The sequence below is a fragment of the Heterodontus francisci genome, chromosome 47 (genome assembly GCF_036365525.1).
Source record: "Heterodontus francisci isolate sHetFra1 chromosome 47, sHetFra1.hap1, whole genome shotgun sequence".
In the NCBI taxonomy this organism is placed as follows: Eukaryota; Metazoa; Chordata; class Chondrichthyes; order Heterodontiformes; family Heterodontidae; genus Heterodontus; species Heterodontus francisci.
This window is the reverse complement of record NC_090417.1, coordinates 19,072,027-19,099,539: the sequence shown is the minus strand read 5'-3', so window position 1 is coordinate 19,099,539 and position 27,513 is coordinate 19,072,027. Positions and strand designations below refer to the sequence as shown.

The 27,513-nt window shown below is 45.7% G+C and overlaps 1 protein-coding gene across 2 annotated transcripts; it reads right to left on the bottom strand.

The window, feature by feature from the left end:
• Positions 1-76: 76 nt before the first annotated feature.
• On the bottom strand, positions 77-27,274 carry LOC137357110 (ubiquitin-conjugating enzyme E2 D4-like). Of its 2 annotated transcripts, none has more exons than XM_068023145.1 (7): positions 27,167-27,274; positions 11,485-11,548; positions 6,724-6,755; positions 6,562-6,639; positions 6,358-6,463; positions 2,932-3,025; positions 77-2,279 (listed from the first exon to the last, which is right to left on the bottom strand). In XM_068023145.1, the coding sequence occupies exons 1-7, from the start codon at positions 27,188-27,190 to the stop codon at positions 2,234-2,236; spliced, it is 444 nt and encodes a 147-aa protein (XP_067879246.1). In that variant the 5' UTR covers positions 27,191-27,274; the 3' UTR covers positions 77-2,233. The 2 variants fall into 2 exon arrangements, with proteins under 2 accessions (XP_067879246.1, XP_067879245.1); XM_068023144.1 differs by lacking the exon at positions 27,167-27,274 and adding an exon at positions 22,752-22,814.
• Between the last annotated feature and the right edge of the window lie 239 nt (positions 27,275-27,513).

Genomic DNA, 27,513 nt, shown 5'->3' with positions numbered 1-27,513 from the left:
ATAGGCACTGAATGGCCTACGTTCCTTGCCTGCATGGCCAACGCTTCATTTTGACAAAGACAATGACCAACTAAGGTACAGCAGAAACCAGCCACCAATTTATTCACATAGCGTAGGAAAGGACTTTGCATATTCAAACATACTGTTAAAAAAGACAAAACACTACATGGTACCAACAAAAGAGGCTAGATCATTCCGTGAAAGCTGAGTTAAACCGCATCATTTTTTAAAACTTAAAATCCATGTATTTTTATCTTTTCCTCTCTCAATCCTAATTTTCGTCATCTTGAAAAAATACATAACAGTTTGCCAAGGAGTGCAGAAACCGCCTCGAATCCCTCATCATACCGAGCAAGCATGACTCTGCACGGGCTAACGTGCAGCAGGCACAGATTCCATTCTGTGCAGTTCATTAACAAACTCACTTCGAATTCTGTGCATACGGGACTTCTCCACAGCCTATTACTGATGGGGCAGCACAAGGCAAAGATTATGAAACATCCAGGGCTAGATTCCAGGCAGCTCAGCCATCTAACTGTCCTGGGGTAAACTCCATTCGGCCTCACGGATAGCAAGAGCATTCATGGTGGTTTTAAACTCAGTGGAACAACACGAGGTCCTTGACTGAAATTACTGCTTAATCAAGCACTGTCCAAGTGAGCACTGATCTCTCACCTGCCCTGAAATCTGACTCTCAAAGGTTGGTTTAACCAAAAGGGACCAATCACAAGCTCCCTCCTCCCAGAAGCAGGTTTCATGAGGCCTGTGCAAGCTGCATTGAGGCCCCAGGCGCATTGGCGAATAGCGTGGTATTGAACCGCATAGACTAGAAAGATCCCAGTGCAAAAGGAGCTTTTTCTCTTTGATCTCATTCTCTGCTGAGTTAGGCTTCAGCTGTGGTGACAATATTGGTGTCTTAATAGGTCTGAGTGCTCCTGGGCTTAGGTCGGGAAAAGCTCAGGCATTGATCACACTCCTGATTGCTGCCCAAAAGCTGTTGCTGGCAAGTCAATGGGGCCTGTGGTCTAACTGCCTGCCAGCTTTCACTCATCTCATCTCAAGGATCTGGCTGACAATCTCACCTAGGCGAGTGGAATCTGAGTCAATGCCTACTCTGCCGACTGACTGCAAGGGTCCTATTTTGAATGCACTAAGGAAACCCTCAGTCCCGTCACAAGCAACCACGGGCCTACAGTACTCGCTGGAAAACTCAGTCTGAAGCTGCAAAATATCAGGTGCACCTGTCACATGAATGCAATAGGACGCCCCCTGCCATTTGCCGCACCCTTGTTCAAGCGGGGGGGCGGGGGACCAATTAATGTAACAAAGGTCCCTGATGACTCCATGGACAGTAATGCAGACGCTAACAGACAGGGAAGTCCCAGGTTCCACTTTTGGCAGCCTGGCCGGCCCTGCAAGGACGATGAGTTGCTCGGTCTTGGGGGATGAAGCAGAATCACCAGCCCATGGTACACACTGGAGAACAAGCAGGAGTGAATGGAACGAGGCAACGTACCAGCAGAGTGGCTGCTTGGGAGAGATCTCGGGGCGTCTGCACCAACGGAGCCTATACACCTTGGGACGAGGGAGTCGCATCCGAAGGTGAGGGGTGGGGATTCAAAACAAACTTCTTAGTAAGTATACAGCAGCCACACACCAGTTCATATCTGCAAATGAGCCTTCATTCCCAGCAAAGTTCAGCAGGTGCAGAACAACCGTGACAACACACGGGTACGAATTGCACTATTCACTAAAACCGTGCTCAAGAGGCTCTGTGATTTCTATGTGTACATACAGACACACTTATATAATCTATATATTTAAAAAAACACACGCACTCTACAGGATGCACTGCAGACAGCATAAATAGAGCAAGAAAACAAGCTTCACATTTCCAAAAAAAACACTTACTGAGTTGCTATTCCCTCCCTCCCCTCTGTGACTGGTAAAATGCTGGGGGACCAGCAAACAATTGACGGCGGTCACAGAAACTGGCGATAAAAAAAGGAAATATATATATATGTATATTTCAAAATACACATCCATATATGGCAGGCCGACTGCTTGAGCCAGGGCCAGAATGCTTCAGCATTCAGACACAGACAGCTCCTTCCCCCTTCACCAAGTATAAAATTCATTGTGAATGGCACATGGGATTCCATAAAACTGCAGCCAGCTTTTATTTTTGCATTCCAGATTATGTAAAGGAGTTACTTTTTCTTGTTTGTCACTGTTACATTGCATATTTGCTTGTCCAATCTCTGGCCAGTTTGTTGTACCTGGAGCAAGAGAGAGAGAGAGAGAATTATTGCCAGCTTTAAATTCGCAAACTTTCTCCGCCCTGTCAACTCATCGCACTGCAACATCACTCTGACACCAACAACACAGGGCTAAGGCAGCGCCCAACATCCACCCACACAGAGGCTTGTCCTGCAGCCCACCTCTGACCCAACCCCCACTCGGAGCCCCCACCAGAGCCTGCCTGCACCCTCCACCCCGCCATCAGGTGGTCCCAACCGCATCCCCCGCCCCCACCTGGATACTGGCCGCGTCCCCTCAGGGCCCTTCCATGGACCCTTTCCACAGCAGGGGTAGTTCCTTTATGCCTGAAGACCTGAATTGATCTTATGCACTTCATGACTGAAAAATTGGGGCTTTTTTTCATCAGAACAATGCCGATTTTGGAGCAATGTGATAAAGTATTTAAGAATTCCTGAAGATTGGGACAGGGATGATAGGGACAGACAGTTCTGAACAAGGGGCCAGAGAGATTTAAAGCAGGGAGCAAAGCAAACAAACAGTATTTGCACCCACTCATTCTTGGAATCCCACAGTTCAATTTCACGTCCACTCTGCCTGCTCCAATGCAAACTCCAAAGTGCTCATTAAACCAGTTTAATCTCAGGATGATGTGCTGTCCTGAACACTTACTTCTCCCTGTCAGATTTGTAGGTGTGTGCAATCTCTGGTACCAAAGGATCATCAGGGTTTGGGTCACACAACAGCGAACAAATAGACAGAAGAACTGAAAGAGAGAGACAGAGAGAGACATGACAAATGGTTATTGACCAACACTTGGCATTCCACAGATTCATAGTTCAGCAATGGGTACTCATGAAGCTTACCTTCAGTGCCTGTGATTTCTCCACAGGTCGATTAACGAGGGCGAGTCTCTGATTCCCCACAGAGTGAAAGGACGAGAGTCAGTCTGTGATGCTCCTCACAGGGTGATGGGACGACGGTCAGTCTGTGATTTCTCACAGGGTGATGGGACGAGGGTCAGTCTGATTCCATTCTGCCCATTGACTCATAACTCTAAAGAGAGCTAGGGTCCCACAAACTTCTTCACAATGTTTTTGTGTGAACATATTTGCTGCTCTTTATCATAGCATGTGAAGAGTTGAATTTGCTTTCTTCCCCCAGTTTCCAAGTGCTCTCTATCCTTTTCTCATCGACGTATTTTGAAAGCCCTCTTTCATTTGCCTTCTTTTCCTTCTAACTCTGTCCCTCTAACCTCAGCAATCACCTTCACAATCTCTTGTGCACAAAAAATGAAACGCCAACACCCTCAAGTACCTTATGTAAGTGTCTGATTGCTGCTGGGTCACTGTGATTCACCTCTTGCTCTGGACAGAGGTGTGTGGTGAAGATAGGTGGAAATCAGCTGTGAGCCCTACTTTGGATTACTGCCTTTGCCAAAAATATGGCATTAACAATTTGTATTTATGTCGTGCCCTTACATAATAAAATATCACGAAACACTTCACAGGAGCCTTATCAGACAAAATGATAACAAGAAACAGAAGATGATCTTAGGACAGGTGACCAAAAGCTTGGTCAAAGAGGGCAGTTTCAAGGAGCGTGTTAAAGGAAGAGACAGGAAGACGTGGTGAATTTTAGGTATTCCAAAGCTTAGGGCCTCAGCAGCTGCGTGTCCAGCCATGAATGGTGGAACAATTAAAATCAGGGATGAACAGGAGGCCAGAACTGGAGACGAGAGATCTTGGAGGGTTGTAGGCCTGGTGGGAGTTACAGAAATAGGGATGGGAAAGGCAAAGAATCTGAAACTTTAGGATGAGAATGTTCACATAGAGGCGTTGCTGGATCGGGACTAAATATGTGGAGGTGAGCACAGCGGTGATGTGTTAATGGGGCTTGCCTCAAGTTGGGATACAAATAAAAGTTAACAGTTTGGCTAGCTATTTGACCATCCAGGGCACTGGCAGAAAAACCAAAGCTACCCTTCGCTGACATGCACACAAAATCATGAAATGGTGACCTGCAGCAACACACCTAGTCAAGGTTCCTGTGGCCTAGTACCAGAGCCAAGCATCTCATCCCAAATGTTGCCTTGGCCAGGGTCAGCCAACTAAGCACAGACTGGGATTGAGGATCCTGTATTTTCAGCACGACGAGTACAGACCTTTTTTTTATTCATTCATGGGATGTGGACATCACTGGCGAAGCCAGCATTTATTGCCCATCCCTAATTGCCCTTGAGAAGGTGGTGGTGAGCTGCCTTCTTGAAATGCTGCAGTCCGTGTGAGGTAGGTACACCCACAGTGCCGTCTGGAAGGGAGTTCCAGGATTTTGACCAAGCGACAGTGAAGGAACGATGATATAGTTCCAAGTCAGGGTGGTGTGTGACTTGCAGGGGAACTTGCAGGTAGTTGTGTTCCCATGTATTTTCTGCCCTTGTCCTTCTAGTTGGTAGAGGTTGTGGGTTTGGAAGGTGCTGTCTAAGGAGCCTTGGTGCGTTGCTGCATTGCATCTTGTAGATGGTACACACTGCTGCCACTGTACGTCGGTGGTGGAGGGAGTGAATATTTGTTGATGGGGTGCCAATCAAGCTTTGTCCTGGACGGTGTCAAACTTCTTGAGTATTGTTGGAGCTTCAACCATCCAGGCAAGTGGAGAGTATTCCATCACACTCCTGACTTGTGCCTGGTAGACAGTGGACAGGCTTTGGGGAGACAGGAGATGAGTTACTCGCCGCAGGATTCCTAGCCTCTGACCTGCTCTTGTAGCCACGGTATTTATATGGCTACTCCAGTTCAGTTTCTGGTCAATGGTAGCCCCAAGGATGTTGATAGTGGGGGATTCAGCGATGGTAATGCCATTGAATGTCAAAGGGAGATGGTTAGATTCTCTCTTGTAGGAGATGGTCATTGCCTGGCACTTGTGTGGCGCGAATGTTACTTGCCACTTATCAGCCCAAGCCTGGATACTGTCCAGGTCTTGCTGCATTTCTACATGGACTGCTTCAGTATCTGAGGAGTCGCGAATGGTGCTGAACATTGTGCAATCATCAGCGAACATCCCCACTTCTGACCTTATGATTGAAGGAAGGTCATTGATGAAGCAGCTGAAGATGGCTGGGCTGAGGACACTACCCTGAGGAACTCCTGCAGTGATGTCCTGGAGCTCAGATGATTGACCTCCAACAACCACAACCATCCTCCTTTGCGTTAGGTATGACTCAAACCAGCGGAGAGTTTGCCCCCTGATTCCATTGACTCCAGTTTTGCTGGTGCTCCTTGATGTCACACTCGGTCAAATGCTGTCTAGATGTCAAGGGCAGTCACTCTCACCTCACCTCTTGAGTTCAGCTCTTTTGTCCATGTTTGAACCAAGGCTGTAATGATGTCAAGAGTTGAGTGGCCCTTGCGGAACTCAAACTGAGCATCACTGAGCAGGTTGGTGCTAACTAAGTGCTGCTTGATGGCACTGTTGATGACACCTTCCATCACTTTACTGATGATTGAGAGTTGACTGATGGGGCGTTAACTGGCCGGGTTGGACTTGTCCTGCTTTTTGTGTACAGGACATATCTGGGCAATTTTCCACATTGCTGGGTTGATGCCAGTGTTGTAGCTGTACTGGAACAGCTGGGCTAGGGGCGTGGCAAGTTCTGGAGCACAGGTCTTTAGTACTATTGCCGGAATATTGTCAGGACCCATAGCCTTTGTAGTATTCAGTGCCTTCAGTCGTTTCTTGATATCACGCAGACTGAATCGAATTGGCTGAAGTCTGGCATCTGTGATGCTGGGGACTTCAGAAGGAAGCCGAGATGGATCACCAACTGGGCACTTCTGGCTGAAGATCGTTGCAAATGCTTCTGCCTTATCTTTCGCACTGATGTGCTGGACTCCCCCATCATTGAGGATGGGGATATTTGTGCAGCCACCTCCTCCAGTTAGTTGTTTCAATTGTCCACCACCATTCATGGCTGGATGTGGCAGGACTGCAGAGCTTAGATCTGATCCATTGGTTATGGGATCGTTTAGCTCTGTCTTTATGCACGGAAACTGACAACTCCTGCTTGACCCCAGGACAATGAACAGAGGTTGCCCTTACCTTTTGACAGTGTTAAAGCCGGGGACCATTGTGAGCGGAGAATATCGAGGCAAATGCTTCCATTATTGTTAATGTTTGGATGATAGATCTTTGTTGTAAATGACACCTGTGGAAAGAGAGGAGGGAACAAGAGACCATTACTCCTTCCAGCAGACACATTAACTAAAGCCAACAAAGCTTTGAATGCCAATCTGTAGCTCTCACCTTGGGTGGCTTGAAAGGATAATCTGAGGGGAACTGGATATTCAGGAAGAAGACACCACCTTGGTAAGGGCTGTCACTCTACAATAAAACAGCAGAGACAGGGTTAGCAAAAACATTGGCAGAGACAGTGAAAGGCACTTTGTACAAAGACAGAATACTTACTGGCCCCATGATAGTGGCTTGCCAATGAAAATCTGTGGAAGAAAGAGCAGTGTTAATTGGTATTTCTCTTAAGGTGATCAATACCTCATTACTGCTCTCTAAACCACACCCCCCCCACCCCCAACCACAAGGTTTTACCTTCCCTAAAAACTGCAACACTCGGGTACAGTACTGGTGGGTGCAGGCCCAACCCCGTTCAACACCTGGGGGTTGCAGATTCGTTACCATGCAACACGGGGGGGGGGGGGGGGGGGGAAGAGTTTGCAGGTCCGTCACTGTGCAACAAGGGGGCACAGCTGTGTTACGGCACAACACTGGGGGTACAGTACTGGTCGGTACAGGTCTGTCATCCCAGTGTTGTTCAGTGACAGACCCGTACCCACTCATACTGTACCCCAGTATTAAGGTCTTACTGTAGCCACCAGTCAACAAAATCATTTTGAGAGGCTCCAAAGAGGGTGCTCCTTTCTTTCTCAGCCTACTTATGGTTGATTCTTGGTTTTCATTTGTCCTCATTGGTTCCTACTACAGACTTATCTACCCGCTTCCCTTGCACACACCTTACATGCTCTGTTCTGAGGTATTGTTACTTTACATCATATTTGAAGCAGTTGGAAGGAATAAGAACTTAAGAAATAGGCCCCTCTATGTCTGGTCTGCCATTCAATATTACGGCTGAATTTCAACATCACCTCCAATTCCTGTCCTATCCCCATTTCCCTAGATCGCCTTAGTTTACATGGATCTGTTGATGTCAGCCTTGAATATACTCAACAACTGAGTATCTACAGCTCTCTAAGGTGGAGAATAGATTCACAAGTCTGAGTTCAGAAATTTCGCAACCCAGTCCAAAATGGCCGACCCCCCAGTTCTAGACAGTTCAGCCAGGGAAAACAGCCTCTCAGTATCTTTCCTATCAAGCCTTCTCAGAATCTTGTACATCTCAATGAAATCACCTCTCATTCTTCTAAACTCTGGCGACGGTAGACCCATTCTACTCAATCTCTCCTCATAGGACAACTTGTTCATCTCAAGAATGAGTCGAATGAACCTTTCCTTCTAAGCTAAGTACATCCTTCCATAGGTAACGAGACCAAAACTGTTAGTAATCCAGGTCTGGTCTCACCAAAGCCATATTTAATTGTAGCAAGACTTGACTCTTATATGCTAAACACTTTGCAATCAAGTCTAAAGGTATCATGTGCCTGCCTAATTGCTTGCTCTATCTACATATTAACCTTGTGATTCGTGTCCAAAAACACCCAAATCCCTCTGAATACTAACATTTACTAGTCTCTCACTAATCTGCATTGCTAAACAGGACATTGGGGGAACAACTGACGAAAGGGCAGCTTAGAAACTAGGAGCAGGAGGAGGCCTGCCGTCGGGCCAGCTCCGCCATTCAAAAAAGATCATGGCTGATTGTCTAATTCAGTACCCTGTTCCCGCTTTCTCCCCATATCCCTTGATCCCTTTGACATTAAGAAATATATCTATCTCCTTCTTGAATATATTTAATGACTTGGCCTCCACTGCCATCTGCGGTAGAGAATTCCACAGGTTCACCACCCTCTGCGTCGAGAAATATTTCCTCATCTCGGTTCTAAATGGCATACCCCGTATCCTGAGACTGTGACCCCTGGTTCTGGACTCACCAGCCATCGTGTTTAATTGTTCTGCCATTTCTTTGTTCCCCATTATAATTTCCCCCGTTTCTGACTGTAAGGGACCTACATTTGTCTTCACTAATCTTTCACGCTTCACTTTTTTCGAAGCTTTTACAGTCAGTTTTTATGTTCCCCGCACGTTTACTCTCATACTCTATTTTCCCCTGCTTTAACAACCTCTTTGTCCTCCTTTGCTGAATTCTAAACCGCTCCCAATCCTCAGACTTGCTGCTTTTTCTGGCAATTTTATATGCCTCATCTTTGGATCTAATACTATCCCTAATTTCTTTTGTAAGCCACAGTTGAGCCACCCTTCCGGTTTTATTTTTGCGCCAGATAGGAATGAATATTTATTGTAATTCATGCACACATTCTTTAAATATTCTCCATTGCCTATCCACCATCAACCCGTTTAGTAAAGTTCCCCAATCTACCATGACCAACTCGTGCCTCAAACCTTCGTACTTTACTTTATTTAGATTCAGGAGCCTAGTTTCAGATTCAACTACTTCACTCTCCATCTTAATGAAGAATTCTATCATATTATGGTCGCTCCACCTCAAGGGACCCCACACAACAAGATTGTTAATTAATCCTTTCTCACTGCACAATACCCAGTCTAGGATAGCCTGTTCTCTAGTTATTTCCTCAAGGGATTGGTCTAAAAACTGCCACTTAAACACTCCAGGAAATCCTCCTCCACAGTATTATTGCTAATTTGGTTCGACCAATCTATATCTAGGTAATCCTTCCTCACTATTGCATTGATTTCCTCCTTTACTAACAACGCAACCCATCCTCCTTTCCCTTTTTGCCTATTCTTCCTAAATACTGAATACTCCTAGATATTCAGTTCCCATCTTTGGTCAGCAGACACTTTCTATTGGTCTGGCTCCTGCGGTGTGCACAGAGAGTCAAGATCCAATGAAGCGGGGTCCAATTGGATCACAGCAAATGAAAGTGAGTCTCGCCCTAATTTTGCAGTCATAAATTTGGCCCTCGTTTCCAATGTTAACACCCATACTGGCATTGTGGCACCTTCACTGGTAACAAGGTATGTTTAGTGTGACAAGTTTACATATGCAGTTAAAAATAACTATGAACTTAGGAAGTTATAATGGAAAGTCTGATGGGTAGTAGATCAAAACGTAGGATTCCTAATTAAAACAATAGAGAGTGCAGCACTTGTGTGCTGTGCATGGATGCCACAGCAGAAATGGATATCGCTGGCCCAAGTAAGTGCTATCATACATTTTAATATAAACATATCCCTGCAATCGCAGGTGTAATACCTGCCCATTTACCTCCTCTCTCCTCACTATCCCAGGCCCCAAACACTCCTTTCAGGTGAAGCAGCGATTTACTTGTACTTCTTTCAATGTAGTATACTGTATTCGCTGCTCACAGTGTGGTCTCCTCTACATTGGGGAGACCAAGCGCAGACTGGGTGACCGCTTTGCGGAACATCTCCGCTCAGTCCGCAAGCAGGACCCTGAGCTTCCGGTTGCTTGCCATTTCAACACTCCCCCCTGCTCTCATCTCTGTCCTGGGATTGCTGCAGTGTTCCAGTAAACATCAACGCAAGCTCGAGGAACAGCAGCTCATCTACCGATTAGGCACACTACAGCCTGCCGGACTGAACACTGAGTTCAATAATTTCAGAGCATGACAGCCCCCCATTTTACTGTCATTTTTAGTTTTTTTTTTTCTTCCTTGTTTTTACATTATTTTTTACAATCTTTTTTTGCATTTATTTCATTTCATCTTAGTTTGTTCAGTTTGCTTACCCACTGTTTTTTTTTCAGGTTTGCACTTGCTGCTGTTCAATATTCAGTCCGTTAACACCTAATCTGTACTAATGCTTTTTCTTTCAACACACCATTAACATATTGTTTGCCTTTGCTCCGTGACCTTTTGGTCAGCTATGTGGCCTTGCCCAATCTACACCTTCTCCTTTGTTATCTCTTGCCCCACACCCACCTCACTTGCTTATAACCTGTGACTTTTCTAATATTTATCAGTTCCGAAGAAGGGTCACTGACCCGAAACGTTAACTCTGCTTCTCTTTTCACAGATGCTGCCAGACCTGCTGAGTGGTTCCAGCATTTCTTGTTTTCATTAAACAGATCATTGTTGGGTCTAAATAATTCCGTCATCCCATTTTTGTCGCATTTTGAGAGTCAATCTATCCCCATTAGAACTCCAGAAGTCCACATAATCCGAGCAGGTCTAATGTACCTAATTTCCTTGGATGCATCAGAATTTCTGTCATCTATATTGATGCAATATTTTTCTTCAGCTTCTAGTACTTTCTGCCCAGTAGTTTCTCTTCAAATCATTTTGAAAAGCTCGAGGACAAATTTCACAAACTTCACTCTCACATCCTCACATCCCAGCATCTCTTTCTGCCCTCCCTCAAAAGACAATGTGTCCTGTCTATTCCATCTCATGAAAAAAGTTCAAGAAAAATATACTGAGTACAGAGGTAATATGACATGTTATAGACAAAGAGAGAACAAACAAGACGAAGACAGAAATGAGATACGGATTAACAATATGGAAAGTGTGCAATATGCTGGAGAGAAAAGGGGAAGAGTGTGAATAGAAATCAAGAATTAAGGTATGAATGAAGGTCAAAGGCAGCTCGAAGAAGTCATTTGCTAATCAGGGAAAATCTAGTTTTGTGTCAATATTTGTGTAATTATGAAATTGTGTATTCTTCAATTGACAATCAGGTCACTCAATGTCACAAGAGCATCAAGTTTTAAATTGCAACTTCAGATAATGCTCGAAGTCCAAGTTTCTTCCAACTTCACCCTTCTCGCCCTAATCCCATTCATTAGCCAATGGAAACAACCTTTCACCATTTCGCCTTTCGCTGAAAACCTCCATTAAACAACTTTTCATCGTCTATTCAGAAAAAGCAGAAGGAAAAAAAAATCCACCAGTTTTTCAAGCTTTTCTTCACAACTCTCATGTCTCATTCCAGGTATTGAGTTCCACAGTACAATTCTGAAAAGTGACATTTAAATGAAAGCCTTGTCCACGACTGAACATCACACAAATAAAACATTCCATTACTCTGTGAACTTACAGTCATCTCCTACTGGACCTGCTGAACACAGTGCTGGAGGGTCACGCTCCAAGTCCTGGTATTCCTGGTGAAGAATAAAAAAAATTAAGGCAAGGTGCTTTCACTTAGGTGCAACTCTCAACATACAAGTTCAGCAATACTTTAGGGATTCACACTGAGGGCAACAGTCGGAATACAAACACCGAGGAGTCTCACTGAAGGGAACAGTCGGGACTCAGACACAGAAGAATCACTCTGAGAGGAACAGTTGGGATACAGACACCGAGGATTCATTGAGGGGAAGAGTCGGGATATACACACCAGGGATTCACTCGGAGGGGAACAGTCGGCATACACACAACGAGGATTCGTTCTGAGGCCAACAGTCGGGATACACACACGAAGGACTCACACTGAGGATAACAGTCGGGATACGCACACCAGGGATTCACTCTGAGGGGATCAGTAGAGATACAAACACCGAGAATTTACTGACGGGAATAGTTGGAATGCTCACGAGGATTCACTCTGAGGGCAACAGTCGGGATACACACACCGAGGATTCACAATGACAACAGTCGGGATACACACACCGAGGATTCACAATGACAACAGTCGGGATACACACACCGAGGATTCACAATGACAACAGTCGGGATACACACACCGAGGATTCACAATGACAACAGTCGGGATACACACACCGAGGATTCACAATGACAACAGTCGGGATACACACACCGAGGATTCACAATGACAACAGTCGGGATACAGATACCGAGGATTCACTCCGAGGAGAACAGTCGGGGTACACACAAGGAGGATTCACTCTGAAGGCAACAGTTGGGTTACAGACACCGGGGATTCACAATGACAACAGTCGGGATACAGATACCGAGGATTCACTCCGAGGAGAACAGTTGGGGTACACACACCGAGGTTTCAGACGGAGGGGAACAGTTGGGATACAGACAGAGGATACACTGTGTTTGGGGCGGCGCAGTGGTTAGCACCGCATCCTCACAGCTCCAGCTACCCGGGCTTGATTCTGGATACTGCCTGTGCGGAGTTTGCAAGTTCTCCCTGTGACCACGTGGGTTTACGCCGGGTGCTCCGGTTTCCTCCCACAGCCAAAGACTTGCAGGTTGATAGGTAAATTGGCCATTGTAAATTGCCCCTAGGTGGTAGGGGAATTGAGGGAAGGTGGGGATGCTGAGAGGGTAATGGGATTAATGTAGGATTAGCATAAATGGGTGGTTGATGGTTGGCACAGACTCGGTGGGCCGAAGGGCCCGTTTCAGTGCTGTAACTCTAAAAAAAAAAATTAAAATAAAGAACTCACTGAGGACAACAGTTGGGGTCCAAACACCGATGATTCATAATGAGGGAAACACTCAGGGTACAGACAGAGGATTCAAATTAACACAGTAATGTTATGTACTCTCTGTCTCCTTGTTGCACACAAAAGACCTCACTATTACTTTAACAATCTGAGCTACAGTCAAAACACCACACAGCGACATTCAGCTTGTACAGGCAGACCAAGGTCTCTGATTCAAAGCCGGGCCTTATCCCCGCTGTCAACAAATGCAATGGGATTAACCATGTTCATGATCAAGACACTCTGTATTTCTGTCACGTGTGTCTTGTCTGAAATATCCTCCTGTCAGCTTCAATCATAGAATGAAACCTGTCACAGATCAACCTGTCCGTAACAGTATTGGTAGGATCGACCACTACACAGTTCTTGTGGGAATTAAGCCCTGTCTTCACAGGGTTGTCATCCTCAATGTTGTGTGGCACTGTCATTGTTCGAAATGGAATAGTTTCAGAACAGATTGCGCAGTTCAAAACTGGGCATCCAGGAGGTGCTGTGAGCCATCAAGCCAGGGGATCAACCCTGCTTCAATGAGTACAGGAAGGCAGGCTGGAGCAGCACCAGGATACCTAAAAAATGAGATGCCAATCTGGTGAAGCTACATGACTACATGCATGCTAAACAGCGGAAGTAAAATGCTACAGAGCAAAGTAATCACACAACCAACTGATCAGATCAAAGCTCTGCCACATCCAGTCCTGAATGCTGTTGGAGACTTAAACAACCAACAAAAGTAAGAGAAGCATTTGCAACCATCTTCAGCCAGATGTGCTGAATGAATGACTTATTCTCAGCCTCCTCCGGCGGTACCAGTATCACAGAAACCAGTCTTCATCCAATTTGATTCACTCCACATGATAGCAACAAACAGCTGGGCACATTGGACACCGCAAAGGCTATGGGCCTCAACAACATCCTGGCTGCAGTGCTGAAGACTTGTGCTCCAGAACGAACCATGCCCCTAAGCAAGCTGTTCCAGTCCAACTGCAACACTGGCATCTACCCGACAAAGTGGAAAATTTCCCAGATATGTCCTGCCCACAAAAAGCAGGACAACTTTATCTGGGTAATTATCACATCATCCATGTGGGCACATGACTCATCTCCTGACTCCCCTCATGAAAGAATCTAGAACTTGGGGACACCATTTCAAAATAAGCAGAAATGAAGAGGGTTGTGAATAATTCTTTACCCCAGAGAGCAGTGGCAGCTGAGTCATTAAATATCTTCAAGTTTGAGCTAGACAGATTTTTGATCTACAAGGCAGTAAAGGGTTAAAAGGCCAAGCAGCAAAGTGGGGCCAAATTACCTACTTCTAATCCTATTTCTAATGTCAGATTTTCAAAGCCTTTGCACTATCTCGAAGGCAAATGTCACGAATGCCCACATCCCAGGATGAGTGCAGCTCTAACAACACTCAAGAAGCTTGACATCATCCAGGACAAAACAGCCCATTTGATTAGCAACCCATCCACCTCCTGAAACATTCACTCCCTCCAGCACCGGCACAGTGACAGCAGTGTACACCATCTGCAACAACTCGCCAAAGCTACTTCAACTGCATCTTCCAAACCTGTGGCCATTACCACCCTCAAGAACAAGGGCAGCAGATGCGTGGGACCACCACCATTTGCAAGTTCCCTCCCAAGCTACACACATTCCTGACTTGGAACTACATCATCGTTCCTTCATCGTCACTGAATCAAAATCCTGGAACTCCCTACCGAACAGCACTGTAGGAATACCTACTTCAACTGACTGCAGCAGTTCAAGGCTGCAGCTCAACACGGGGCCAGTGATGCCCACATCCGAACGAATAAAAGAAAAATGGCTTTTTATAAGCTATCCAATCAACCTGACTTCCCTGCTCTTCTCCCATACCTCTGTAAATTTTTCCCCTTCAAGTAGTCACATTATTTTCTTTTTTAAAGTAGTTTTTGAATCTTCTTCCACGACCCCTGCAGGCACTGCAATCCAGATGACAACAGCATAAAAAAGTTTCCTCATCTTGCCTCTGTTTCTTTATCCAATCACTTCAAATCTGTGTCCTTCGGTTACCAACCCTTGAGCCACTGGAAACAATTCCTCATTATTTAATCCATTGGAACTGTTTAAGATTTTGAACACCTCTATTAAATCTCTTTTTAACCTTCATTGCTATCATAACAATCCCAGCTTCTCCAGTCTCACCACATAACTGAAATCCCTCATCCGATATCATTCGAGTAAATCTCTACTGGATCCCCTACAAGTCCTTGGCATCCTTCCTGAAGTGTGCTTCACAGAATTGAGACCTAAACAGTGACTTATATAGCTTTAGCATAACTTCCCTTCTTTTGTAAAAACATCAAGTGCTGGAAATACACAGCAGGTCTCGCAGCATATGTAGAAAGAGTAACAGAGTTAACATTTTAGGCCTGTATCCTTTCATCAAAACGACAGATGCTGCCAGACCTGCTATGCATTTCCAGCACTTGGTTTTTATTTCAGATTTCTGGCATCCACAGTATTTTGCTTTTATTCCTTTCTTTTGTACCCTGTCTCGATCAGCAACCCCAAACATCCCATATGCTTCACTCTTATAAATAGCCTTCCTAAGTTGTCCTGCACCCTCTAAGATTTGTGCATGTACGCACCCAAGTGTCTCTGTTCCTGCAACCCCTTTAATATTGTACCATTTAGTTCATATTGCTTCTCCTCATTCTTCCAATTACAATATATCACTTCACACTTCTCTGCGGTAAATTTCACCTGCCACCTGTCTGCCCATTTCACCAGGCTCTGTCCTCTTGAAGTCCGTTACTGCCCTCCTCATTGCTGAATATATTTCCAATTTTTCTGTCATCTGCAAAGCTTGAAATTATGCCCGTCTGGGTCTAGGAATATCAAAAGGAGCAGTGATCCTAATGCTAACTCCTGGGGAACTCTATACTTCCCTCTAGTCTGAAAAACAACCGTTCACCACTACTCTCTGCTTTCTGTCGCTTAGCCAATTTCATTCCCACAGTCACAGTCCCTTTAACCACATCCATGGGTGTTAATTATAACAATTATACGACAAACCTTCACGCTTTAAAAAAAAGTTCAACTTATATACAAGATTCATGATTACACAAAAGAAAATGTAGCCAATAATCAAAAATTAAACGCTGGACTTGCACTTAACTGAAAAGTATCTCATGAATAACATTGCCCAAAATCTCAGAACACTTGCCAAAATCTTTCAACCAAGTTTTGGGTTGTGGTTCGATAGGAGCTCCTCTGCCTGAGAAGCCCATCTCTGCCCCCAGGGAGCCCCATCTCATCATCAGGAAATGGAAAGGACTGGACCAAGGGACTGATGGAACAGGGAGAATACTCATTCATACCATTTGCCTGGATCTCCCAAGGCACGATGCACAAAGACGAATTGAGTTATTTCGCACCAGACAGGCAATTGCCTTATGATTTTTGCCATTCAGGTTGATGAGCAAACTTCTGGTGACATCCAGCTGTTTTCAGCACCCAAACTCCATGTTAAATAATGAGGCTTGTGGGAAGGTGTAAATTATGTTTCAATTTATATTCTGATTAAAAAGGTGTAAATATATTTAAATTCATGTTTTGATTGTAAGGACTGTAAAATATATTTGATGTCATTTATGAAAAAGTTTTCATTGAAAGGGCTGTTGCATTAGTTTTTGAAAATATTTTGTTCAAAAGTTGTTTTATGAAGGTTTAAATTGCTCTGTACTGTTGCAGAAGGATGCTCAAACGGCACCAGAGTATCTGGGGAGAGACAAAAGAAGCCAAATTACGTCATGTTAGGAAAATGGAATCAGGTCAGCAATGAAATAGAGATGCAGAGCTGCAGAGAAGTTCGGCATGGAAGCAGCTCTGAAAAAAAGATATAAAGGCAGGGTGTTCCGAACCACAAATCTCACAGGCACAAGAGCAAGACAGAAGATGACCACACAGGCAGAGGTACTGGAACAACACCCATGAAAAGACCACAGAAGAAGATATCAGAGAGGACTGAAGACAACACCAGGCAACTTGGAGCAAGGATCAAAAGCAGCTTGCCTACTATCGCTTATAGTTCAAGTATTTACGGAATGAAATCTGTTGACTTGCTGCACCAAAACCATTGTCTGTTGACCTTTTTCTCTTGTCCAAGAACTCAGGTAAGGTCAGGGACCTAAGAGGCTCGAATACAAGTTACAGACTTGGACTGCACAAACATCTCACAACCTGCGGCACAGTGGTTAGCACTGCAGCCTCACAGCTCCAGTGACCCGGGTTCAATTCTGGGTACTGCCTGTGTGGAGTTTGCACATTCTCCCTGTGACTGTGTGGGTTTCCACCTGGTGCTCCAGTTTCCTCCCACAGCCAAAGACTTGCAGGTTGGTAGGTAAATTGGCCAATTATAAATTGGTAGGGGAGTAAAGGGACAGGTGGGGATGTGGTAGAAATATGGGATTAGTATCAATGGGTGGTTGATGGTCGGCACAGAGTCGGTGGGCCGAAGGGCCTGTTTCAGTGCTGTATCTCAAATAAATAAATAAACCTCAAGAGAACTACTGATGTCATTCAATTGAAAGCATTATCAACAGCGCTGTGGCAAACTGGCCAATCATCTGACACCAGCAGCCATCTCTTCTTTGGACAGGTGTGTGCGTGTGAGAGACGTCTCTTTCCCTCCAGAGACAAACTAACTTTTTCTTTTGGAAAGTAACTGAAAAGAAGTTTGTCTTAAATTCATAATGTCACAGCCTAACTAAAAAGGGCTACATTACAGTGTGAAACAAGCTGGGGTTCCATCCCTCACGACACTGCACATAAATTAATCCTTACTACACATGTATTGTGATGAACAAGACACCAAATATGTGTGGGACTGGTTGGATGAACTGAGTACGTCTTTTCCTGTCATTTTTCATGTGTCACAAATATAAAGACATCAAATGAGCCCAAGAGCTTATTGTGGATGAGTGTGCAACATCACTTTTTCCCAGAGTGGGGGATTCAATTACTCGAGGACACGAGTTCAAAGTGAAAGGGGAAAAGTTTAGGGGGGATATGCGTGGAAAGTTCTTTACGCAGAGGGTGGTGGGCACCTGGAACGCATTGCCAGCGGAGGTGGTAGATGCGGGCACGATGGAGTCTTTTAAGATGTATCTAGACAGATACATGAATGGGCAGGAAGAAAAGAGATACAGAACCTTAGAAAATAGGCGACATGTTTAGAGAGAGGATCTGGATCGGCGCAGGCTTGGAGGGCCGAAGGGCCTGTTCCTGTGCTGTAATTATCTTTGTTCTATCATGGCCTTGACTGAGGAGTGATGACACCATCCTCTAAATGAAGCCTCCCTGCCTGACTCTATCTTCCACCACTTGTCCTGCCAAGACCATCACAGTGGCATGTGGTTCTCATCACCAAAGCACATCTTTATCTGTCTCTTGACTCCTCTGCTACTTTCCCCTCCGATGAGCATCATATCTTGTTCCACCCCTTTCACCTGTACAAGTTGAACTGGTTCCACCTGAACCATAAAGGGACCAACATCCTTGCAGGGAGGTTTGCTGGTGCTGTTTGTTTAGGTGGGGGGGGGTAGTTAAAACTAATCTGGCAAGGGGATGGGATACACAGTACAGGTACAGTAGGGGGTGATGCACAAATATAGAACAGAAACTAAGTTAGCCTGGAAGGCACAGCAAATATAGGCCTGTTAAGGCACAAGCGAATAATGCAAGGCTGGAATGCAATGCAAGAATTACTGCAGTAAGGAGGGATGATATCTTGGAAGGTTCCTCAAATGAGGCCATGTGGGTAGAACTTAAAAACAAAAAGGAGGCAATCACTTTGCTGGAAGTGTACTACAGGCCTCCAAACAGTCAGGGAGAGATAGAGCAGCAGATATGTAGGCAAATCTCAGAGAGGTGTAAAAATAATAGGGTAATAATAGCAGGGGATTTCAACTTCCCCAATATCAACTGGGATAGTCTTAGTGCATAAGGCTTAAAGGGGGCGAAATTCTTAAAATGCATCCAGGAGAGCTTTTTGAGCCAGCATGTACAAAGTCCTACAAGAGACGGGGGGGGGGGGGTGGGGGGTACTGGACCTAATCTTAGGGAATGAGCTGGACAAGTGGTAGAAGTGTCAGGGGGGGAGCACTTCGGGGATAGTGGCCATAACTCCAAGATTTAAGGTAGTTATGGAAAAGGACAAGGATGGACCGGAAATAAAAGTACTGAATTGGGGGAAGGCCAATTTCAATACGATAAAACAGGATCTGGCCAAAGTGAACTGGGAGCATCTACTTCTAGGAAAGTCTAGATTAGACCAGTAGGAGTCATTCAAAAAGGAAATAGTGAGAATTCAGGGCCAACATGTTCCCGTAAAGGTGAAGGGTTGGACCAAGTCCAGGGAACCCTGGATGTTAAAGGATATACAGGATTGTAGAAAGGAAAAAAGGAGGCTTATGGCAGATTCAGAAGGTTGAAAACAGCGCAGGTCCTCGAGGAGTATAGAAAGTGTAGGGGGGTACTTAAAAAAAAAATTAGGAGAGCGAAGAAGGGGCATGAAAAAACACTGGCGGGCAAGATAAAGGAAATTTCCAAGGCGTTTTATAAGTATATTAAGGGCAAGAGGATAACCAGGGAAAGAGTAGGGCCCATTAGGGACCAAAATGACAGTGTGCGTGTGGAGCAGGAGGACCTTTGCGAGGTTTTAAATGATTACTTTTCATCTGTGTTTACAATGCAGAAGGACGATTTAGGTGTAGAGATCGGGGGGGGGGGGGGGGGGGGGGGGGAATTGTGATATACTCGAACAAATTAGTATTGAAAGAGAGGAGGTTATTAGTGGTTTTAACCGGCTTACGAGTGGATAAATCCCCAGGCCCAGATGAGATGTATCCTAGGCTGCTATGTGAGGCAAGGGAGGAGATAGCAGAAGGTCTGACACAAATTTTCAAATCCACTCTGGCCACAGGAGAGGTGCCAGAGGACTGGAGGACAGTGAAGGTGGTACCATTATTCAAGAAGGGTATTTGGGATAAACGAGGTAATCACAGGCCAGTGAGTCTAACATCAGTGGTAGAGGAACTATTGGAAAAGATTCTGAAGGGGCAGGATTAATCTCCACTTGGAGAGGCAGGGATTAATCAGGGATAGTCAGCATGGCTTTGTCAGGGGTGAACAGAGAGTCATAGAGAGATACAGCACCGAAACAGGCCCTTCGCCCACCAAGTCCGCGCTGACCATCAACCACCCATTTATACTAATCCGACATTAATCCCATTTTCCCTCTCACATCCCCACCTTCCCTCAATTCTCCTACCACCTACCGACACTAGGGGCAATTTTTTCTTTACCATGGCCAATTTACCTCTCAACCTGCAAGTCTTTAGCACGTGAGAGGAAACCGGAGCACCCGGAGGAAACCCATGCGGTCACAGGGAGAACTTGCAAACTCTGCACAGGCAGTACCCAGAACCAAACCTGGATCGCTGGAGCTGTGAGGCTGCGGTACAAACCACAAACTTGATTGAATTTTTCCAGGAGGTAACTAAGTGTATAGATGAGGGTAAAGCAGTAGATGTCGTCTGCATGGACTTCAGTTAGGCCCCGCGTGGGAGATTGGTCAAGAAGCTAAGAGCCCATGGGATCCAGGGCAATTTGGCAAATTGAATCCAAAATTGGCTTAGTGGCAGGAAGCAGACGGTGACGGTTGTTTTTACAATTGGAAACCTGTGACTAGTGGTGTACCGCAGGGATTGGTGCTGGGACCCTTGGTGATTGTAGTGTACATTAACGATTTAGACGTGAATATAGGAGGTATGATCAATAGGTTCCCAGATGACACGAAAATTGGTGGTGTTGTAAATCATGAGGAGGAAAGCCTTAGATTACAGGATGATATAGATGGGCTGGTAAGATGGGCAGAGCAGTGGCAAATGGAATTTAATCCTGAGAAGTGTGAGGTGATGCATTTTGGGAGGACTAACAAGGCAAGGGAATATACAATGGATGGGAGGAAGTAGAGGGTCAGAGGGACCCTGGTCTACTTGTCCATAGATCACTGAAGGCAGCAGCCCAGGTAGATAAGGTGGTTAGAAAGGCATATTGGACACTTGCCTTTATTAGCCGAGGCATAGAACATAAGAGCAGGGAGGTTTTGATGGAGCTGTATAAAACGCTAGTTAGGCCACAGCTGGAGTACTGTGTACAGTTCTGGGCACCACACTATAAGAAGGATGTGATTGCACTGGAGAGGGTGCAGAGGAGATTCACCAGGATGTTGCCTGGGCTGGAGCATTTCAGCTGTGAAGAGAGTGGAAAGGGTAGGGTTCTCTTCCTTAGAGCAGAGAAGGCTGAAGGGGGAACCTGATTGAGGTATACAAAATTATGAGGGGTACAGATCGGGTAGATGGGAAGAAACTTTTTCCCTTAGCGGAGGTGTCAATAATCAGGCGGCACAGATTTAATCTAAGGGACAGGAGGTTTAGAGGGGATTTGAGGATTTTGTTTTCAGCCAGAGGGTGGTTGGAATCTGGAACGCACTGCCTGAAGGTGTGGTAATGGCAGGAACCCTCACAACATTCAAGAAGTATTTAGATGAGCACGTGAAACACCATAACATACAAGGCTATGAGCAAAGTGCTGGAAAATGGGTTTAGAATTAGAACATTACAGCGCAGTACAGGCCCTTCGGCCCTCGATGTTGCGCCAACCTGTGAAACCATCCGACCTACACTATTCCATTTTCATCCATATGTCTATCCAATGACCACTTAAATGCCCTTAAAGTTGGCGAGTCTACTACTGCTGCAGGCAGGGCGTTCCACGCCCTTACTACTCTCTGAGTAAAGAAACTACCTCTAACATCTGTCCTATATCTATCACCCCTCAACTTAAAGCTATGTCCCCTCGTGTTTGCCATCACCATCCGAGGAAAAAGACTCTCACTATCCACCCTATCTAACCCTCTGATTATCTTATATGTCTCTGTTAAGTCACCTCTCCTCCTCCTTCTCTCCAACGAAAACATATAGGTACTTGATGGCTGGCATGGACGCAATGGGCTGAAGGGCCCGTTTCTGTTCTGTATAACTCTATGACCTCACTTGGTTCAGCCATTCACCACCAGATCTGGCTGGAACACATAAAGCTGTGTCCCGTGCTTGTCGGCTAAAAACCGCTCACTATTGCAGTATTATCTTAGAATACAAAAGCAACCCTCATCATCTTTTCTCTACTGCAAACCATCTGGTCATAAACCCTTTTTTTCCCATCTCTTCCACCCTCACCTTCAACAACAAGCACTAAGAGCTCATGGACTTGTCAATGCGATTGAGATCATCTGATCAGCTGCCTCTGCCACTTCTCTCCCTTCCCCAGAGAAACCTTCCCCCAAAAGCTCCCCTCTGCCCTACCCCTGCACTTGTACCTTTTGTTTGTCTCCTATCTGCTCTCATGCCCTCTTCAAGCTCATCTTGTCCATGAGACACACCTCCAGCTCTCACAACCCTATTCCCAGTCAACTGGCCATCCAAATCTGCCACGACCCCGGTACCCATGTTCGCCGATCTTGTTGGAGACTCTCTCTCTTCAGGTATTTCCCCTTGCCCCCGAATCTGCTGTCATCACCCATTTCCTCAAAAATACCAACCCTCAACCCCACCATCTTTGCAAACGACTGCCCCATCTCCAACCTCTCTTTCCTCCCCAAAGTCCTTGAACACAAGGTCAACTCCCAAATCTGTGCCTGCGTTTCCCAGAATACCATGTTTGAATCCGCCCAAATCAGATTTCCATCCTTGCCACTGTTCTAAAATGGTTCTGATCAAACAGCTCTTATTGAGACATGGTTGACAACGCCATCCTCATGCCTCTCCACTGTTGTCCAGCTGGGTGGGACAGTTCTCACCTGCTTACAGTCTCGTCTATCTAATAGGAGCCAGATAATGAACTGCATTGCTTCTTTTCCTGCTCCCGAGTTACCTCTGCTGTCTCCCTCCCATTTCTTGGTGACGTGACCTGAAAACACAGCATCAGTTTTAACATGACAACTGACGACACCCAACTCTACTTCACCACCCTTTCTCAACTCTTCTCCTGTCTCTAGGTCTTTAGACTGCTTGTCCAACATCCAGCACTGCATGAGCAGAAACCTGATTCAATTAAACATTGTGAAGACCAAAGCCATTCTTTTTGGTCCCTGCCACAAACTCCACTTGTTCACAACCAACTCCATCCCTCTCTCTGGCAACTGTCCGAGGCCGAACCATACTGTTCGCAACATTGGTGTCACATCTGGCCGCGATGAGCTCCCCAAGACATATCTGCGCCATCACTGAAACATTGTCCAACTCTGCCTCTGGCTCAGCTCATACGCTGCTGAAACCTTCATCCACGCCTTTGTTAATTTTAGTCTTGACTATTTCAACGCACTCCTGGCCAGTCTCCCACATTCCACCCTCCATAAGCTTGACCTCATCCAAAACTCTGCAACCTTTTCCGTGTCTGAACTTGCATCAAGACTCGTCCACCCTTCAGCCCTCTGTTTGCTGGCTTTGATATTGGCTCAGAGTTTGGCGAAGTAATTTTCAAATTTTCATCCTTATTTTCAAATCTCACCATAGCCTCATCCCTCCCGATCTCAGTAGTCTCCTCCAGCCCCACAGTCCTCAGATACCGACACTCCTCCAATTCTGGCCTCGAGCATCCCTGATTTTAATGACTTAACCATTGGTGACTTTGACTTCAGCTACCAAGGCCCTAAGTTCTCAAATTCCACCCACCCCCCACTCTCTGCTTGTTTCCTACTTTAAGATGCTCCTCAAAACCTTTCACCCAATCTTTTGGTTATCGAATCACAGAAAGTTTAAGGCACAGAAAGAGGCCACTTGGCCCATCATATATCTGTGCTGGTTGAAAAACAATCCACCCATTCTAATCCCACCTTCCAGCATTTGGTCCGTAGACCTGCAGATTGAGGTGCATATCCAGACTCCTTTTGAATGAGTTGAGGGTTTCTGCGTCTATCACCCTTTCAGGCAGTGAGTTTCAGACCCCCACCAGCCTCCTGGTGAAAAAGTTTTTCCTCATCTCCCCTCTAATTTTTCTACCAATCACTTTAAATCTATGCCTCGTAGTCACCGACCTCTCTGCTAAGGTGAATAGACCCTTCACCTCCATTCTATCCAGGCCCCTGAAAGTTTTGTACATTTCAATCAGATCTCCCCCTCAGCCTTCTCTGTTCCAATGAGAACAACCCCAGCCAATCCAATCTTTCCTCATAGCTGAATTTTTCCAGTCCTGGCAACATCCTCATAAATCTCCTCTGTACCCTCTCTAGTGCAATTACATCCTTTCTGTATTGTGACCAGAACTGCACACAAAACTCAACTTGTGGCCTAACCAATGGGTTCCAGCATAACCTCCCTGCTCTTGTATTTTATACCTCGGCTAATAAAGCAAAGTATTCGATATGCTTTCTTAACCACCTAATCAACCTGTCCTGCTACCTTCAGGGATCTGTGGACATTTACTCCAAGATCCCTCACTTCATCTACACTTCAATTTTTTCCCATTAATCGTGCATTCGTTTGCTTTGTTTGACCTCCCCAAATGCATCACCTCACACTTCTTAGGTTGAATTCCATTTGCCACTTTTCTGCCCATCTGACCAGACCATCAATATCTTCCTGCAGCCTACAGCTATCCTCCTTGCTATCTACCACACGGACAATCTTTGTGTCGTCTGCAAACTTATTGGTCATGCCCCCTACATCTATGTCCAAATCGTTAATATATATCACAAATGCAGCGGACCCAGTCCTGAGCCCTGCGGAATGCCAGTGGTAGCAGCCCTCCAGTCACAAAAACACCCGTCAACAATTACCCTTTGTTTCCTACCACTGAGCCAATTTTGTATCCACTTTGCTGCATTTCCCTGGATCCAATGGGACTTTATTTTTTGAACCAGTCTGCCATGTGGGACCTTTTCAAAAGCCTTGCTAAAATCCATGTCGACCACATCAACTGCACTACTTTCATCTATCTTGCTTGTTACTTCTTCAAAAAATGTGGTCAAACAAGCTCTTCCCTTAACAACTCCATGCTGACAATCCTTGATTAACCTGTGCCTTTCTAAGCGATGGCTTATCCTGTCTCTCAGAACAGATTCCAATAATTTGTTCACTACTGAGGTTAGACTGACTGGCCTGTAATTATTCGGTCTATCCCTCGCTCCTTTTTAAACAGAGGCACGTCACAAGTTCTCCAATCCTCCAGCACCACACCTGTATCCAGTGAGGACTGGAGAACGATGGTCAGACCTTCCGCTGTTTCTTCTCTCACTTATTTCAACAGCCTGGGGTACATTTCATCCGCCCCTGGTGATTTATCAACTTTCAAGGATGCTAATGCCATTAATACTTCCTCTCTCCCTATGTTTATCGCATCCAATACCTCACACTCCTCCTCAAATACAATATCTCATCGTCCCCTTCTTTTGCGAAGACAGAAGAAAAGTATTCATTAAGAACAATACCAACATCTTCCGACCCTACATATAGGTTCCCTTTTTTGGTCTTTTATGGGCCCTCCTCTCTCCTTAGTTATCCTCTTACTTTTAATGTATTGATAAAACATCTTTGGGTTCACCTTGATTTTACTTGCCAATATTCTTTCATTCCCTCTCTTTGCTTTCCAATTTCCTCCCTCCACGTTTTGTCCTCCCCTCAGTTTTCTGTAGTATTGAGTTCTCAGTGTCGGACATAAGCTTTCCCTTTCTGCCTTATCTTACCCTGTAGGCTCCTTGACATCCATGGGGCTCTAGATTTGACCATCTCACCCTTTTTCTTTGTGGGAACAGGTTTACTCTGAACCCCTTTAAATCTCCTCTTTGAATGCTGCCAATATTCTGACAATGATTTACCTTCAAATAGCTGTTTCCAGTCCACTTTCGAGAAATCACTCCTCAGCTTAGTAAAATGGCCTTTCCCCAATTGAGAACTCTATCTCCTGTTCTGGCTCTGTCATTTCCCATAATTCTGTTAAAACTGACTGAATTATGATCACTTCCACCAAAACGCTCTCCCATGGACACTCCTTCCACCTGCCCATCTTCATTTCCTAGAACTAAGTCTAAAACTGCACCCTCTCTTGTTGGACTTGCCACATTCTGGTCAGAACAGTTCTCCTGAATGCACCTCAAGAATTCTGCTCCATCAATTCCTTTCACACTAAAACTATCCCAGGTCATATTGAGGTAGTTAAAATCATCCGCCCTAATATCTCATGCAATGTCCAATTTTGCACAATATCACTCCAATGAAGCGTCTTGGGATGTTTTATTACATTAAATGCACTCTATAAATTCAAGCATTTTGGTAGTGCTAAATGCATTCTCTTAAGACATGTGATAGCTTGGTTCAGCTGTTTTGACACTTACCTAAGTTTGAAGATTGTGGGTTCAAGTCTCTTTTCAGGAAATCCCACACAATGCAGCCTTATGCTCGGGTGCAATAGAGGAGGGAGCACTCCATTATCACCGAGAAACAGGAGACCATTCAGCCCCTCGCCTCTGTTCCACTTTTTCATTCGATCATCTCGATTTCGTTTACTATATTTGGTTGTGTAACCTTTACTACCCAAACCTAACTAATTAAATCCATAGCCCTATCTGTTCCAAGATAAGGAAGTTCTCCAAACATTTAACCAATACAAATTTAAAAAAATCATTGAGCTAACCCTTTAACTCAGCCTCTCCAAACACAAAAGCTTTCTGACTGGCTGAGTATTTGCAGCATTTCCTGTTTTTATTTCACATTTTCAGCAACCGCATCATTTTGCTTTTGTTTTCTGAACAACCCTAGTTTGTGGCATCAAGTTGACCACAAAATGGGATGCTTTCTGTTCATTTCCATCAGTGAAGAAAAGAGGGGGCCTCGGGGGAAGTCAGAAGCAGACACCTCACCTCCTGTGTCAGCTCGAGGTTATGTAACCGGCTGGTGGACGCTCTGAGCTGGGGACAGGGGCCACTGGCTGGGGTGGGGCAGCCCAGAGCTCAGCGCAGGGTCACCGGGAACAAGCAGCCGCACAGCTCCCTCTCCCGGACTCTCCTGACTCCCACAGGCGGCTTCAAGTCCGAGTCCGAGGCCTCGGCACAAACCCCCCCCACCCCCACCCCACTGCGAGCCGGCCCGGTCCAACCTCTTCCTCCGAGCGGCACTGAGACTCGGGATCAACCGGCCTGAAAGCGACTCCCAAGTGCCGCAGAAGGGTGCGGCCTAATCCCAGCCAGGCTCTGTACCTCAGCGCGCCGGCCTCGCTTACCTTCTGGATCCGCCTCAGCGCCATCCCCCGCCGGCCTCGCCGCACAATCCCCTCCGCACTGGCGTCACTGACACCACGGGGCCGCACCCTCGGCGCAAGCGCAGCACTGGGTAATCGGGTGACAGCAGCGCATGTGCGAAAAACTACCCATCAGACCGAGTGGGAAAGAACAGCCCCAACTTGGAGCTCCGGCACCCGATCCCCAGCGCGGAGCTCCGGCACCCGATCCCCAGCCCGGACTGCTCCAGTGCAGAGGCCCAGTCTCATCACCTCCACACCACAGCATGACGCCAGCTCTGGAATTCCTTCCCCGAACCACTCTCCTCTCCCCGTCGCTCCTTGCATCC

Coding starts and splice junctions, on each gene's coding strand:
- LOC137357110 (XM_068023144.1), bottom strand. CDS start 22,799: ATGCAGTTCATTATCTGGCTCCTATTAGATAGACGAGACTGTAAGCAG. Junction 3,026..6,357: donor GGCTTTAACACTGTCAAAAG/GTAAGGGCAACC, acceptor TCTCTCTTTCAG/TTCTTCTGTCTATTTGTTCG. Junction 2,280..2,931: donor TACAAATCTGACAGGGAGAA/GTAAGTGTTCAG, acceptor CTCTTGCTCCAG/GTACAACAAACTGGCCAGAG.